This window comes from Dermochelys coriacea, chromosome 2, assembly GCF_009764565.3.
Source record: "Dermochelys coriacea isolate rDerCor1 chromosome 2, rDerCor1.pri.v4, whole genome shotgun sequence".
NCBI classification, from domain to species: Eukaryota; Metazoa; Chordata; order Testudines; family Dermochelyidae; genus Dermochelys; species Dermochelys coriacea.
The window spans coordinates 120,771,565-120,787,576 of NC_050069.1; the positions used below are offsets into that span (position 1 = coordinate 120,771,565).

The 16,012-nt window shown below is 37.2% G+C and overlaps 1 protein-coding gene and 1 long non-coding RNA gene across 7 annotated transcripts in view; both read left to right on the plus strand.

The window, feature by feature from the left end:
* The window catches only part of LOC119850453 (zinc finger protein 69-like), a 31,856-nt gene extending 16,554 nt beyond the window's left edge, over window positions 1-15,302 (plus strand). For 2 of the 6 annotated variants that reach the window (XR_006279044.1, XR_006279043.1), the window contains exons 5-7: window positions 5,154-5,252; window positions 10,383-10,504; window positions 14,498-15,302. Coding sequence is in view for 3 of the 6 variants with exons in the window: in XM_043508385.1 (XP_043364320.1) it covers window positions 5,207-5,252; window positions 14,498-14,591 (140 nt within the window). In the remaining 3 variants the exon portion in view is untranslated. Of the gene's footprint in view, window positions 1-524; window positions 1,216-5,153; window positions 5,253-10,382; window positions 10,505-14,497 lie in introns of those variants that run through there. The other 4 variants (XR_006279042.1, XM_043508385.1, XM_043508387.1 and 1 more) reach the window with 4 other exon arrangements.
* On the plus strand, window positions 1,235-3,216 carry LOC122458781. The gene is made up of 2 exons (XR_006279046.1): window positions 1,235-1,947; window positions 2,279-3,216. It is a non-coding gene; the product is annotated as an uncharacterized LOC122458781 (long non-coding RNA).
* Window positions 15,303-16,012: the final 710 nt, after the last annotated feature.

Here is a 16,012-nt window from a genome sequence, read left to right on the forward strand (position 1 = left end):
ACATAAATACTCCTACCCTTCCCCGCAACCTAAAACAAAAGAGTTTTGTGAACCTGCCCACGGGTTTTAGACTGGGTGGGCAAAGGGGCTTTTGCTGACTATTTTTTTGGGTGTGGAGAGTGAGAAAGGAAAATAGAAACTGAGAGGCAAAAGGCAGGCAAGCCAGCCAAGCAACTGTCTGTGAGTATGAGATATGACCCTGGAAAAAGCTAGAGAGAATTTTTGCGGTCTGGTGTTGGCTAAAGAGGCTTCGGGCTGTAAACTAAGAAATGATTTTTTGGTTACTGAATTCCTGAATCCTGTTTTCTGTGAGAATCTTTGTATATTCCAGAAGGGGGCAGCAAAGGGCTAGTATTGTTTTGTTCTTCCCGGACAAATACTGTTTTTATTTAATGCTTTACTCATTATGTAAATGTAAATACAGAAAACACACAACAATCACAAAGCTCCAGTTTAAATATATGGAAATTCAGAGTTAAGGATGTACCTCTGTGCTTTTTTTCATTTATGCCTTTGTATTTCAGTGCGCTCATAACAGTGATTCCCCCCTCCCCCCCCCGTACAGTATGTCTGATACAAAACCAGGGTGACTTAGTGTGCGATCTGCTAATGTGGTGTTCATTCAAACCCTGGCTTGCCATACAGCAAGTCTCCATGCGGACAAATCCTTAAATCCAAATCCTTAAACAGCTTATGGAAATTTACCAAATCGTTAATTTGGAGTATAAATATTGTTCAATAATCACATTGGCAGTTTCTAATTGATATCTAATATGATAAGTTTCTTAAGTGCCCTAGAGAGATTACTTTCCTATGCATGTCATATAGAATTTGAAAAAAAACCCAGGTGCTAGATTTCAGTGAAACATCTAGCATTAACTGAATACTAACAGATAATTTCTTTTTCTGTGACTGAAATGTTAGTTGAATTTAAATATTTCATTGGTTTTGTTTTAAATTGGTTTTTCCTGATTATGTTAAAAGAAGAGACGTGATCTGATTCTGCTAAAAGGAACATATTTATATTTCACTCAGGAAACCTACTTTTTCAGAACAGCCTGTGAATTTTTAGCACATCACAACCAGTAATTTTGATATTCATTTATATTTTTATTTTTAAAAAGTTCTTTTTAAGGAGAAATATGCATACTTGGAACTTCTGTAACCCATATGGTAGAGAAGCTGGATTTAAAGTCACAGGATTACATTTAAAGGTACCTGGAACCAATCCTGCTCTTGTTGAAACTAATGGGAACAAGATCAGGCCAAATGTCAGATCAACTTTGACCAAAATATAATTTTTTTTTTTACACCAAAAAAAGTCTTCATAAAGCCTAAGACTAAATGAAATGGTTTTTCTTATTTTTTTTAATTCTAGTGGAAACATTTTTTAAACTAATATTCTCCTATAATGTTAGCCATCCAGTTATTGCCGTATCGTGCAAATATATATCATAAAAGTGAACCTGACGAGAAACTAACCAGCAACACAAATTAATCTATCTAGTCCATTCCATTGATCAATCTGAGGAAATTCAACAAGTAAACATCATAAATAATAAAAAATAAATTAGACTTTAATTTGCTTTGATTATTAAAACTGAACAAGTGTTTGTTTTTAGCATAAATAAGGACATTTCCTACTTGCTAACTTATGTAAATATTGTACGCACAGTCCATGACATTCTGGTGAATTTTAAGCTGTTGTGCTTAGAGGGGCCAGAGTGAAAAAGCAGAAGAAAATAATTTAATAATTTAATTCACTAGAATGCAATCCTTGCAAAAAAAAAAAAAAAAGTTACTTCCTAGTATGATCTCCCTTCCTCCATGTTGCCTGCTTATTTTTCTCTGTGATCCTAGACTCCCCAGTGAGCCCTCAGGAGCTGGTTGGTTGGAGACCAGCTGGGAGGTTGCAGTCTTTAAGTTGCAGCTGAGGTCACTTAGCAGGTAGCCATTAGAAAAGGAGTACCCGTGGCACCTTAGAGACTAACAAATTTATTAGAGCATAAGCTTTCGTGAGCTACAGCTCACTTCATCGGATGCATTTGGTGGAAAAAGCAGAGGAGAGATTTATATACACACACACACACACAGAGAACATGAAACTGTGTGTGTGTGTGTAAATCTCTCCTCTGCTTTTTCCACCAAATGCATCCGATGAAGTGAGCTGTAGCTCACGAAAGCTTATGCTCTAATAAATTTGTTAGTCTCTAAGGTGCCACGGGTACTCCTTTTCTTTTTGCGAATACAGACTAACACGGCTGCTACTCTGAAACAGGTAGCCATTGCAGAGCTGAGAGAGGTGCTATAACTTAATTCCCCATGCTGAGCTTTAGCTGCTATCTCTTATGTAAAGAAGAGGGCTGCAGGGTTACCTGCCAACAGGGTATTGAATGGGGGCACCAGCTCTCCAGGGTGGAATGTTCAAAACCTAGTTCTTTTGTTAGATATGACATGTATTATGTTTCATCTTACACTGCCCCTTTAAAAATGTGTCTCTTACGGTGATCGTTCAGAAATGTTATGGATCCTGAGATTTTTGAGCAAGGCAACCCATATTGCTATGAAAAGAAACATGAGAATCTTATATTACATGCACAAGACTTTTATTTATTTATTTTTTTAAGGGTTCTGAAATACCCCTATGTTGTACTGTTTATTTTCCTCTTAAGGGTGAAAATGAGTTGTCCCTTCTGTAATTACATGTAATCTCAGTATTTTTCTCTCCTTATACTTATAGTCATAAATCATTTCCTCTAGCATTATATTTTAAAAAAATCCAGAGATCAATATCTATGGATCTTTGGGTCATTCTACGCCACAAACACTAAGATGAGACCACAAGGTTATTAGAGTCTTCATGTATCCCCTTAAACCATTTACAACTGTTGGAACCATGCATATAAACTATTTGTTTTAACTACAGTTCAAACCAAAAGAATCTGAATGACTGATAGTTTTACTTCTCTTCAGGTCGATTGAGTGATGGAACTGGGTTGCTCCACTAAATCATTGTGATATAGGGATCTCTTAAATACATAAAGATTGTGCCTTGATTGTGATTGCAGTGAGCAGAAACAGTGACAAAGAATTTTTTCCTAATAAGTGAATGAGAGTACTTATAACTTTGAATTACCATATGTGCATACCTATTGGATTCCAAAAGGCATTATGGAAATTAGACAACATCTGTGTTTTTGAGCTGGGTATTTATCTTGTAGGTCTTAAAAAAACCTTCGAATTCTAGATCTGTGAAAATCTACTATTTACTGTAAGGCTTTACAGTTGAAAGGTTACAAATATTTAGGAGAAGGAAAAAAATTGGTGTAATGAATATTATTTAGAATGGTTTCAGAGTAGCAGCCGTGTTAGTCTGTATTCGCAAAAAGAAAAGGAGTACTTGTGGCACCTTAGAGACTAACAAATTTATTAGAGCATAAGCTTATTTAGAATGGTACAGCTTGCTTTCATAGATGGCTAACATGTTGAAATCTACTGTTTAAATCCAATTATTCTCAAGCTTTTGATTTTACTGAAATCATTCTTTTATTCAAGATTGCATATCTTCTGTGAACAGCAAGGTTTTTAACAATTTGCTTTTTTAACCGCTTTCACTTCCCTTATGGAAATGATGGGCTTATATCCTCTAAATGATGCAAGCTTTATTTCTTCAGTGCAAGGAAGTGTTAAATTATACACATCTGAAAGTTCACTGCATTTTTCCATCTTTTTATTTTGAACTTTGATGCAGCCAAACATCCTTTTGAAAAGTTAATTATAAATTAAGAGTTAACTAAATTGGAATATTTTTATTAATCTTCTGTTTGGTTTTTTTTGTATGGTTGGCATCTCAGAGATAAGGTAAACTGCTGCATGTATCAGAGGAGTAGCCGTGTTAGTCTGGATCTGTAAAAGCGGCAAAGAATCCTGTGGCACCTTATAGTCTAACAGACATATTGGAGTTTAAGTTTTCATGGGTGAATACCCACTTCATCCGACGAAGTGAGTATTCACCCACAGAAGCTTATGCTCCAATACTTCTGTTAGTCTATAAGGTGCCACAGGACTCTTTGCTGCTGTATGTAGTAAATTTCAGAAATCAGTGAAAGACTGTGAAAGTACTACAGTATCAGACTTTTAAAATATAATAGGAAATATGTACATTATAGCTTTATTTTCAATATATTGGGTGTAAGCAAAATACTCAGTGGGTACTAGTAATGTGTGACTTTAGTGCACATATATTTTGGGGTTAGCATTTACCTTAACAGTTAACGTACAGGAATGTATCAGAATGAAAATGTTTTTTTCTATAATAGTGTTGATCAAGAAACTGGAAAATGTGGAGGGCCAAATTTTGAACTCTCTGAAATGGATTGGGAAGATTGCCATTGACTTCTGTGGGACCAGGATTTGACCCAAATCTTTTTTGTTTATATTTTTTCTAATAAAACTATAATGGAGATATATATTACTAATTAAAAATAAGCTGACTGCATTATGGGCTTGATCCTGCACTTCTTGTTTACCCACAGTTCTCACTAATGTTGCTGGGAGTTGGGGAGTTTTAGGTGCTGAAAACACATAGATGCGCAGTTTGTGGGCATGAAGGATTGATGGCTCTAGAAGAAGGGCCAGACCCTGAATTCACATAAACAGCAGTAGAACTTATGAGATCTATATTACTGTTCAAATGTTTACATCTATGTTTATTAGTAAAAAACTGTTTTTTCTTCTTTTTAAGAGGTGTACTTTTCAATGTAAATAATTGCAATGTACAAAAGTGAAAAAGTGGGTCAAGTAGCTGGGAAGGTAGAATCTACCATTGATACTCACACCAATGGTTTTTAGAAGATTACATTTTGCTGCCCTACGCTGTCAATTGATGCCAGTAAATTACCTGTGCATAGATTATGCATATTTGGGCCATTCTGTGCATTTAATATTTTAAAGTTAATACAATATTAAATATATTTAACTACTGTGAGGACTGAAATAAATCTTTGTTCTTTCATTCTCCCTTCCCGATTATATTAATCTATACCCATTAAACTAACAGCTATAAATATCGGCCATAAAAGTCATTAAAGGCTAGAATGACACAATTGGTTGTTATAACTGAGAAATGTCATCCTTCTGGAACGTTTATCCAGGAAAAAGAGAAGATGATTTTCAGCTGTGACAAGGCTTGTTTCCTCTCTGGCAGGAAGTGTTCTTCAAAACTGGCTCTACAGAGACACATGGGAATACATGTGAGTATAAAACTAGGTTAAAGGCCTCATTGATACAGCATATGCGCATCCATACTGGTATGCTCTGTGTGTGCATTACGTTCTCACTTATAATAAACTGTAATTTATTTATTTATTTTTTAAAGTGGTGATTGCTTTGTAGTAGGAGAGTTTGGACTTCTCTCTTTGTTCCTTAGCAAATATTTACAGTGGTTCTAATGAAAGAAGGTTTTTACCCATTAGTTACTCTGGCTATGATAGTGAGTTTGTCCCTGATTCAGGAAAGCATCTCAGTTAACCAAGTATTTACACTTTATTTATTTATTTAGAAAGTATTATACATTTACAAATCCTTGCCATGTAAATATTAAATACAATACAATAATCATTACAACAGTGAGTTCTGTTTAGAGACATTCTACAAAAATATAGTTATCAGATCTGTCTATTTAACAGGGTGTTACTATATTACAGAGAATGCATCATTATGCTTATGACATGTCACGTTTAGTGATTTTTGTTGAGTGAAAGTTCTGATTACATATATTTAACAGACCAGGCATGTCTATAATATGTTAATATTCAAAAAAATTGGACAAGGTGAGGGGTTTTTTAAATTATTTTGATGTGGGTGGGTGGGAGACTGTACTTTTGTCTGAGTACTGAATAAATGGTAGCCAAATATGTAAGTATCCAAGTGTTTTGACTTTAAGCACATATTTATCTTCTATGGGACTTAAGCATATCTTTAAAGTTTGGATGTGGGTTACTGCTTTCCTGCATAGGGATGTCCTTATGAACGCTCTTGCAGGCATTTTTGATTGAGATCTATATTCCTATTTACAGCCATGTTTTAGACTTAATAGTTCCTTAATAGCTCCTTTCCCTCACGTCTAGAGACTTAAGCCTGGTGTAAACTTAAACGTTAGGTTGATATAGCTATGCCGCTCCGGGATGTGAAAAATTCACACTCCCTAGCACTGTAGCTATATCAACCTAATGCCAAGAGCAGATGCAGCTAAGGTGCCATTTCCAAAAAGGTACTGAAATATCTCTGCTATTAATTTTTATACTTGTGAAGACCTTTTTAATTTTTTTTTTCCCACACAGAAAGTAAACAGAATTTGCCTGAGATAAAAGTAACAATGTTCTGACTAAAAGAAAGAGGAGTACTTGTGGCACCTTAGAGACTAACAAATTTATTTGGGCATAAGCTTTCATGGGCTAAAGCCCACTTCATCAGATGGATGCAGTGGAAAATACAGTAGGAAGATATATACACACAAAAAACATGAAAAAATGGGTGTTGCCTTACCAACTCTAACGAGACTAATCAGTTAAGGTGGGCTGTTATCAGCAGGAGAAAAAGCAGTAGTGATAATCAGGATGGCCCATTTCAAACAGTTGACAAGAAGGTGTGAGTAACAGTAGGGGAAAAATTAGCACGGGGAAATAGTTTTTACTTTATGTAATGACCCATCCACTCCCAGTCTTTATTCAAGCCTAATTTAATGGTGTCCAGTTTGCAAATTAATTCTAGTTCTGCAGTTTCTCATTGGAGTCTGTTTTTTAAGTTTTTTTTTTTATTGAAGAATTGCGACTTTTAGGTCTGTAATTGAATGACCAGGGAGGTTGCAGTGTTCTCCGACTGGTTTTTTAATGTTATAATTCTTGACGTCTAATTTGTGTCCCTTTATTCTTTTATGTAGAGACTGTCCAGTTTGACCAATGTACATGGCAGAGGGGCATTGCTGGCACGTGATGGCATATATCACATTGGTAGATGCGCAGGTGAACAAGCCTCTGATAGTGTGGCTGATGTGATTAGGCCCTATGATGATGTCCCCTGAATAGATATGTGGACAGATTTGGCAACAGGCTTTGTTGCAAGGATAGGTTCCTGGGTTAGTGTTTTTGTTGTGTGATGTGTCATTGCTGGTGAGTATGCTGACTGAGTAATGTTTTGATTCAGTTTCTGGAAAACTTTCTTTTCTTCAGTTTAGTGGTATGTTAATGTTGAGTTCTTCACTGGAAGGCTCAGTATCCCTTTTTCACGGATACTTTTGGGTTCTTTTTGCTTTGTTTTAAGAAATTTATGTACATGGAATTTACATTGTCATGGTTATATTAAGTTCCTAATCCTGACAAGACACTGTATTAGAAATCCTGAGTTTGGGACTCTTGGATATTTTCCATATGCCAGGCATTTAACTCTGTGAATGCGATTATTTTTTTTTAAACTGAGCATGTTAAGAGGTTAGGAAATAGGAATTTGAATTGTACAAGTAGAGTAAGACATGTGCTGTGTTACAGGAACGGCATTCCTAAGTCTGCTACATTATATGTATGGTGGGTTGGTGGCAGGCAGAGTGGGAGAGCTAATTAGCAGCTTGTGACAATATTTACAAGTCAGTGCCTGGAAAATTTTTGTGTCAGACCTGGCAATGTAGTGGAGAAGTAATATCCACTTCTCTTCACCTTGCAATAAATAAAATTTCAGGGGATTTTTAAAAACAAAAATGTGCTTTCAGTGGTTTGTCAGGAATACAACACTCTGACACTTGACTGACATGAGTTTAATGCAGTTTTGGGGCTCCATATTCTATGGTGGTGGATCCCTGGCATACATATGGGTACTTGGAGTAGATAGATCTCTGATATGCCAGATACACAAGTAGTCACATCACTTTAAAACATTCTAAATAACCCCCCCTTCTTGACTGCCCCACCCTCTGACCGCCCCAACCCCTATCAGCACCCCTACCCCGAACTCCCCTGTCCTCTATCCAACCCCCCTTACCATGCTGCCTGGTGCACCGGTGGCTGACGGCACTACAGCTGTGCCACCCAGAGCACCAGGAGAGGCAGCTACGCCACCAGGCTGGAGCCAGCCACACCACCACGCAGCACAAAGCACTGGGCCAGGCTGGGTTCTGCAGCTGCGCTGCCTGGCTAGAGCTCACAGCCCCACCACCCAGCACATTGTGCCGGCGGCGCAGTGAGCTGAGGCTGCGGCGGAGGGGGAACAGCAGAGGAGGAGCTGGGTGCTAGCCTCCCGGGCCAGGAGCTCAGGGGCTGGGCAGGACGGTCCTTTGGGGCTGGATGTGGCCTGCTGGCTGTAGTTTGCCCACCTCTGGTATAAGGTATAATTGCAGCATGATCCCTCTTGCAGGTTCTCTTTGCCTCCCCGTGAGAATCAATTATTCTGGGGAGGGGGGAATCTGCGGAAGACATTAATCCTGTATTTGTGCAGTGGTGTAGAATTCCCCCTTCCCCTCCGAGTATTAGGTGTCTATCTTTAAGTCCTGGTCTACACTAGAAAATTAAGTTGACTTAACTATGTTGCTCAGGGGTGTGAGCACCCCCCAAGCGACAGCAATTAAACTGACCTGACCCCCTGAGTAGACAGCGTTAAGTCGACAGGTGTAGTCTTCCATCAACTTAATTATCGCCTCTTGTGGAGGTGATTGCTTATGCCAATGGGAGAATCCTTCCCGTCAGCATAGGTAGTGTCTATGTTGAAGTGCTGTAGCATTTCAAGTGTAGATGAAGCCTGAGTATGATTTTGAAAATTTTGGCCTTAACCTCTCTGAGATTCAGTTTTCCCCTGGGGATTAAAGATTCTATATACTGAGTCCAAAATGATGTTCATTTTTTAAAGTTATTGTTAAAAGACAATACAGAACAAAATCTACTTTATGATGAACCGTTACCAAAAGTACATGTAAAGCACTGGAGATGGAAGTGACCTGCATGTTTGCATTTGTAATGGTTCCAGTGGAGAATTAGAGACACACTGGTTAAAAATTATATATTTGAGGGGAAATACTACCTTACCAGCGTTGATGTTGTTAATAAATTAACTTATTTCATTTTTAACAAGCTAATAGATTTTTAAAGTTTTCACCATTAACTTGAATTGTCTGTTTTTTTTGCATTTGAACCATGAAAATAGACTTATCAGTTTAGTTTTTCTTTATCATGTATTTCACTTTCATGTTCTCCTCTATTAGATAAATGTTGTAAAATATGCAGGTAAACGTTTAGACCAAAGGATGTGTGCAGATGGGCGTGCATGCGCAATTTTCATGTGCACCAAAAGGCGGAAGCCCTTAATGTCCTCTGCTTTTTAATCATTATTTTTTTGTGCTCATGCTAAAAGGTGTCCATGCTTTTACAAAAAAAATAATTACTATCCTGGCTTCACTGCTAATACTGTTTCCTGTTGCTTTTTGAGAACTTCTGTTCTACCTCCTCTTCAATTTGCAAGAAACCATTTTTAACTAGTGTTTACCTAGTGACTTAAAGCAGGCTGAGAGTTAGTGTTCCGTATTCATGGCGCTGATGCAGGAAAAGGGGCAAAGGTTAAGTCTTTTTAGCAGAAAAGTAAACTGATCTTCAGTTTGGAAATGGAATTAGTCAATTTACCTGAAACCACGTTCAGATGTGATGATTTAAGGTTAAAGGTGTCTTACCAATAAGTAATCTATTTAGACTAGAATTGTCCTTTTTGTGCAAGAATATACTTTTTATTTCAGATTTTATTTATTGCAATAGCTTTCATATAGATGTTCAAGTCAAGTGTGTTAGATTAAATGTTGTAACCATTCAATACCTGAAGGAAGGGCATTGTGCAAGTCCACATGGGAACTAAGGCAGCTCTCACCATGGATGCAGCCTGCAAGTATATGACCATTTTGTAATTGGCCACAGTGGCAAAGAGGAGAGTCACAAAGGGCCCACTTTAAGTCATTGCAGCACGTCTCATCATTCTACAACTGAAGTGTTTGAATTTTACCCTCAGATGGCTTGGAAAACCAGGGGGCTGAACTATAGATTTGTCAAAACATAGGCATTGGCTATGTTTGAAGCTTGTTCTTGTTGATGCAGCTACATTACCGTCACATACCCCATAAGTAACCTGCTTCGGCAGTGGAAACCTAAGCTGCTACTAGCAGGCCAAACCTTCCATGTCCTGGCTAGCATAGACTCTCAAGTGATCTTATTTCAGATCGGAATATGTAAAAGACAAGCCAATGGGTCTGAGGATATTTTTTTTAATGTTCTGGTGATTTCCTTTGAATTCTCCCTCCCCTCAGCCCCCATTCCTCATTTATGTGAACATGTCTGCTGCTTTCCATATTTTGATAGGTGAGAAGCCTTTCAAATATGAAATCTACTTTTATGCCTCAATTGATGCAAACTCTCTGCGCAGACATTTCAGGACTCACAAGTGAGAGGCCTTACAAATGCGAAATGTGCTCGTACAGTTGGTAAGTGTAAATAGTCCCCCTTGCTTGGACAGATTTTTCACAGTGTAACTATGCATTTTTTAAATAAGAGATTGTTTCCTACATACTTCCATCCATCAACAAAAGAAGCCAGATATTTAAATTCACTCATAGACAACAGAGTCATTCGATACAAAGAGCTAATGAATAGTTTAGTTTTTCTAAGTGGATGTTTCTAACCCCTTTATCTCTGCTTCCACTTAATTTCTATTGATATTGTACAGGCTACGAGGGAGGATATATGGAATTGGAAAATGATGACTCTAAAAATATCTGAGGGGAAATTGAGATATCTGTGTGTCATGTCTGGGGCACTGGGATTATGACAGAAGAATATGTTTCTATACATTCATTCAATGAATGGGAGTCTCTTCCCACTGTTACATGAGCTTCACTATGTCTTTTCCTCATATTGATTTCTTCTGCCAGTTTGCTTGTAATGCCCGTCCCCCACAACTTGGAAAACTGTCACATTACTTAAGGCATTTCCCATTGTGAGGTCATACACCTGTCTTTTGTTCATTTGACAGTGGTGGCACAGTACTGTACATGGTATCAAGAATAGAAGCAATAGGTAATTTTGGTAAAGCTCAAATATATTTTGAAGTACGTTACAGAGCATTTAGTAATGTGTACGGTTGCAAAAGGATAACTTAAATATTTTACATACTTACGTCTTTGAACATTGTACTGTATGTTAAGTGAAAGACCATTTCCCTCTGGATGTTTAAACTGCAAAGGTTTAAACTGAGATAGCTGAGATAGGTTTTGTCTGCCGAACCCACTTGTTGGTTGGTTTGGTTGGAAGGACTATTATATAACCGTCAATGGTAAATAATTTAGCACTTGATGCAATTATGCTTGCAAAATTGAAGTGTTAGTTCCAAATTTCCTTCAGTGTCAAAGTTCAAACATGGAAACACATCCATCAAATAAGAGGTAAAATAACAAAAATACCGAGTTTAGAGTAAACTCCCAACCCCCTGACCTATATTGTGAGCCTTGCAGTAACTGAACACAGGAATAACAACAACAAAGTCTCTTTCTACTCTTCATGACAGCTACACTGAAGTGAGCTGTAGCTCACGAAAGCTTATGGTCTAATAAATTTGTTAGTCTCTAAGGTGCCACAAGTACTCCTTTTCTTTTTGCGAATACAGACTAACACGGCTGCTACTCTGAAAACTGAAATTAAGAACTCTAAACATTGTCCAGCTTCGGTGACATAAAATGAATTAAATTCAAGAATTGGAGCAGATAATTCACTACCAAATTTGGACAGAAACAGGACACATTCATTAGCAGATGACTGCCTTCTTGGAAGTTATAAGAATGTTTGCTCTACTGTATAAGTTAGAGAAGAGAGCAGGAAGGGAGTCAGAAAATAAATATTCCTGTTATATAACAGACACTACAGAGCAGAACACTGCTAATCTGCAGTTCACTAAACTACACACTCCATAATCTGCACAAAAAATTGTCAGATTCTCCTCCTGTCAAGTAAGATTTAACAGTAGGGCACTGTAGTGAATTCTCATATTCTGAAAATCTTTTTACAAAACATGCTGCAGTATTTTTCTAGTGTATATTTTGCTTTATTTTAAATCATTAACAAAATAAGTACAGTTTTGCGACGTGTTGGCCTTGATTCTAATCAGATTTACTAATTTACAGAATTCGCTAATGCCCTGCACTAGTACAAATTGCAAGGTTGGTTGGTTCGTTGGTTTGTTATAAGGCCCTAATCCTGGCCTTACGTACATGCTTAACTTTAGGCATGGGATTAGTTCCATTGAAGTCAGTGGAACGGTCATATCTTCAAAGATGAGCATGCATGTATATGTGTGCAGGATCAGAGCTTAAATATAATGCACAAATAAGGATGATAGTTGAAAATTGTGGCTGAGTTGCACACAAGCCGTGGAAAAATCACGTAAAAGTAATTGTGGACCTTATTATTTGTGCTAATAAGGTCTATTATTATTTTTCCATGATTTCTGCTGTTGGCAGACCTGGGCTGAGAACAGGGGATCCTGCTCTCAAAACTGTGGTGGAAGCTAATACTACAGGATCCACAATTTCCACAATATTGTGAAATAAGTTGGGCCTTATGCATGAGTAACTAAATTCAGCAAGTGTGCTGTATCATGCTCTGAAAGTGCTATTTACTTAAAGAACTTTTCACAGGTGTATTTATTATACAACTTCATTATACCAATTACTTGCTTATCGTCAGCGTAAGAGCTGAATAATGTTCTGTATAGTTTATATATATTCCAAATAGCCACATGTATGAATTTGTGGATATACAAATTCATACAAACTGTTGCAATATTTTCTTTAAAATTTTTTTTTAATGCTCCACTATGTTTTACTTTAGACTACAACCCCCGCTACTTTAACTTATACCATCTTATACTGTCCTGTTGCTTTTTTTTTTTTTTTCTTTTCTGACATGTAAATTGCATCAGTATAGAATTGATTAGGCTGTTGATCTCAGAGGGCCATATCCAAATAGGAAGGGTAAAGTGATGTTTACTTAGGAATACCTTACATGTGTAAGCAAGCCTAAGGCTATGTCGACACTGGGGTGTGATGTACGGTTTGTGTAAATACGCCCGGGAAAGCTTTAATCGAGCTAGCACACTGAAAATAGCAACGAGGGCACAGCAGTGCAGGCTTCAGCGGGTGCAAGTACATACCCCGGGGGTCAGCTGTGCTTGTACAATCTGCTTTGATCCCTGTGCTGCTGTGCCATCACTGCAGTTTTTTGGCGAGGTTGCTAGATTAAAGCTAATGCAATTACATCTACACAAGCTTCAAATCACCACTCCAGCTGCAGTGTTGACATATACCCTCAGATGGTATAATTGAAATAACAAAGGAGCGAGAAGAATGTGCAAATTACAACAATTTAGCTACACCTCTGAGGTCTACCCAATATTCTAATTTTAATTTGAGACTAAAATAAAGTTTTGGGTTGGATTACCTGTAGCTAGTCACGAAGAAGTTTCATGATTTGAGCTGCCATATGTGAAAATTGTTTATGTGCCTTGAATTCAGCAGAGACCCAAGCATCACCTTAGTCAAGTTAATAGGAACTCATGGAATGAAATCTGCAATGACATCTGTCCATCTAATAGGAAGAGTCCACTAAATAGTGAATTTTAAAATGTGTCTCACGCACTTCTTTCTCTACCATCACAAATTTTTGTTTCTCGAACGTCTATATTAGGAAATTCAAGACCTGAAATGTTTCTGAACTGGACTGTTTTATGTAATCTGAAGAGCATGGCCCACTCAAGTCAACAGCCTAATGGATTCTATGCTGGTGCAATTTATATATCGGGGGGGAAAAAAAAAGCACCTAACAGGACAGTATAAGATGTTATAAGTTAAAGTAGTGGGGGTTGTATTCTACAGTAAAACATATTGGAGCATTAAAGATTTTCTTTAAATATATTTTTAATAGTTTGTATGAATTTGTGTATACACAAATTCATACAAGTGGCTATTTGGAATGTATATAAATTATACAGAACGTTATTCAGCTCCTTAATACTGATGAGTAAGTAAGGGAACAGGAGGAGACCCATAGTAAATATGCAACAGAGCTCACATTTTAGTGTAGAATACTGACAGTATTTGGCTCATGGCTTAAATTCTTATTTTGGAGGCCTGCTCTTTTGACATAATCCGTAAATGATGAGAATGTGGTTAAAGTACAAAGTCAAAACACAGATGTTTTTCAATAAATTCATACTCTGGTTTTCAGCCTCTTACCTCTGTCTTGTCTCTCTTAGAATATAAACTCTCCAGGCAGAAACTGATTCTTGTTGTGTGTTTGTACAGTGCCTAGCACAATGGGGCCCTAATCTTAGTTGGGACCTCTAGCCACTACTGTAATACGGCTTCTAGTAGTAGTAATTACATTTTTTTCCCAGTAAGCTCTAATAAGTTTCCATTACATTACAGCATCCAGAAGAAGAGCCTGGACCTCCATGTGCAACGACATCACACTGGTGAGGCATTTGGCTGTAGTTTTTGCTGCTATTCTTCCCCTAACTAGCAACTCCTCCAGAAGCACGTAAAGAAATACCATCTCAGTTCAGAAATCTCATTAATCAGCACCCAGCCCATCCCTAGCCTCAAACCATTTCCAATGGAGCATTAGGTTCTTCATGCTTAAATGTGTACCAGAACAGCTAATCAAGAAGTAGGTCAGCCAGAAGAGAAGGAGACATTGATCCAGTGAGGACATTAAAAGGACTGGCAAATGTGACTCAACCTGAGGCTCAAAGAGTGGTCCTTGCAGGAGGCTTCATATACACTGTAGTATATGCTATAACTCTGGTTTTCCTGAGAGGAGCATGGCATGCTATGAGTAAAGAGGTTTGTTTTACGTGAGGACTGAGTATTTTGATCCAGTTTTCTGACTACCTCATGCTGACTTGTCCTTCATTAGAAGTTAGGGAGTTTGACAGTTAAAGGGGGAATTTATTGCAATGCCAGTTTAGGTGCATTGAATTCTGCAAAATCGGTTCTTGGATGTCATCTTGCTCATTTTAAATATAGGTACATATATTTAAATAAGTAAATGATTGAAACTGAAATCTGTTGACGCACTGGCTCTCAGAATTAGTTATATTAGAAAATATATCACTGCTCCCTGGCTTCTCTATAATAATTATGATATGCAAAGTATGTCTCAAAAGAAACTAATCAATGGTAAAATAAAAATATAGACAACATATCCGATAAATTTGATTTTAAAAATTCAGTGGTTTTATATTGTCTATACTTACTTTGGAGTGGCAACAAAAAATTACTAAGTTTTTGGAGAGAATGGAAATCAGACCTTTAATAGCCCATGAACAGAAACTGTTTTGCTGCTCTTACTCCCTATTTCTTTGCCAGTAATGATTTTGTGGCATCTGTTAGTAGTAATAAATGTTACACCGGAAATATAACTCCAGCTACATAAAGATTCATACAGACACTTAATGTGATAACTTTCTATTGGACCAACAAGTAAATTATAACACAAGTGTGCACACATTATTTTCTCCTTAACAAATACAATAGTAAAGAATAGGGAGAAGTTGTTAAATGCTATTCCATTTGTGAAGTGTTTATATAGCAGCTTGAATGAAGAATTTTATTCTCTGCAAAATCTACTAACATGAGCAATGACTCCCATCCTTTTCATGCAGAAAGGGTTTAGGATCTAAATTCTGACAAAAATGGTAAGATGAAGTTAAGGTTTAGAGAACATATTGGTAATTCATGGGACAAATAATTAGAAATTTCCTTTAAGATTATCAGAAAAACAATCCAGAAAATTGGGAGGTAAGGTTAAACCACAACAGAGCACCATTTGAAAATATAGAAACGTACAGATTAAGGTCACTCAAACAAACCTTGCCACCTTCTTTGCCAAATGAAAGGTGCACTTTGCCCTTTCTAACACAAATATAGCAGTGTTTTTTT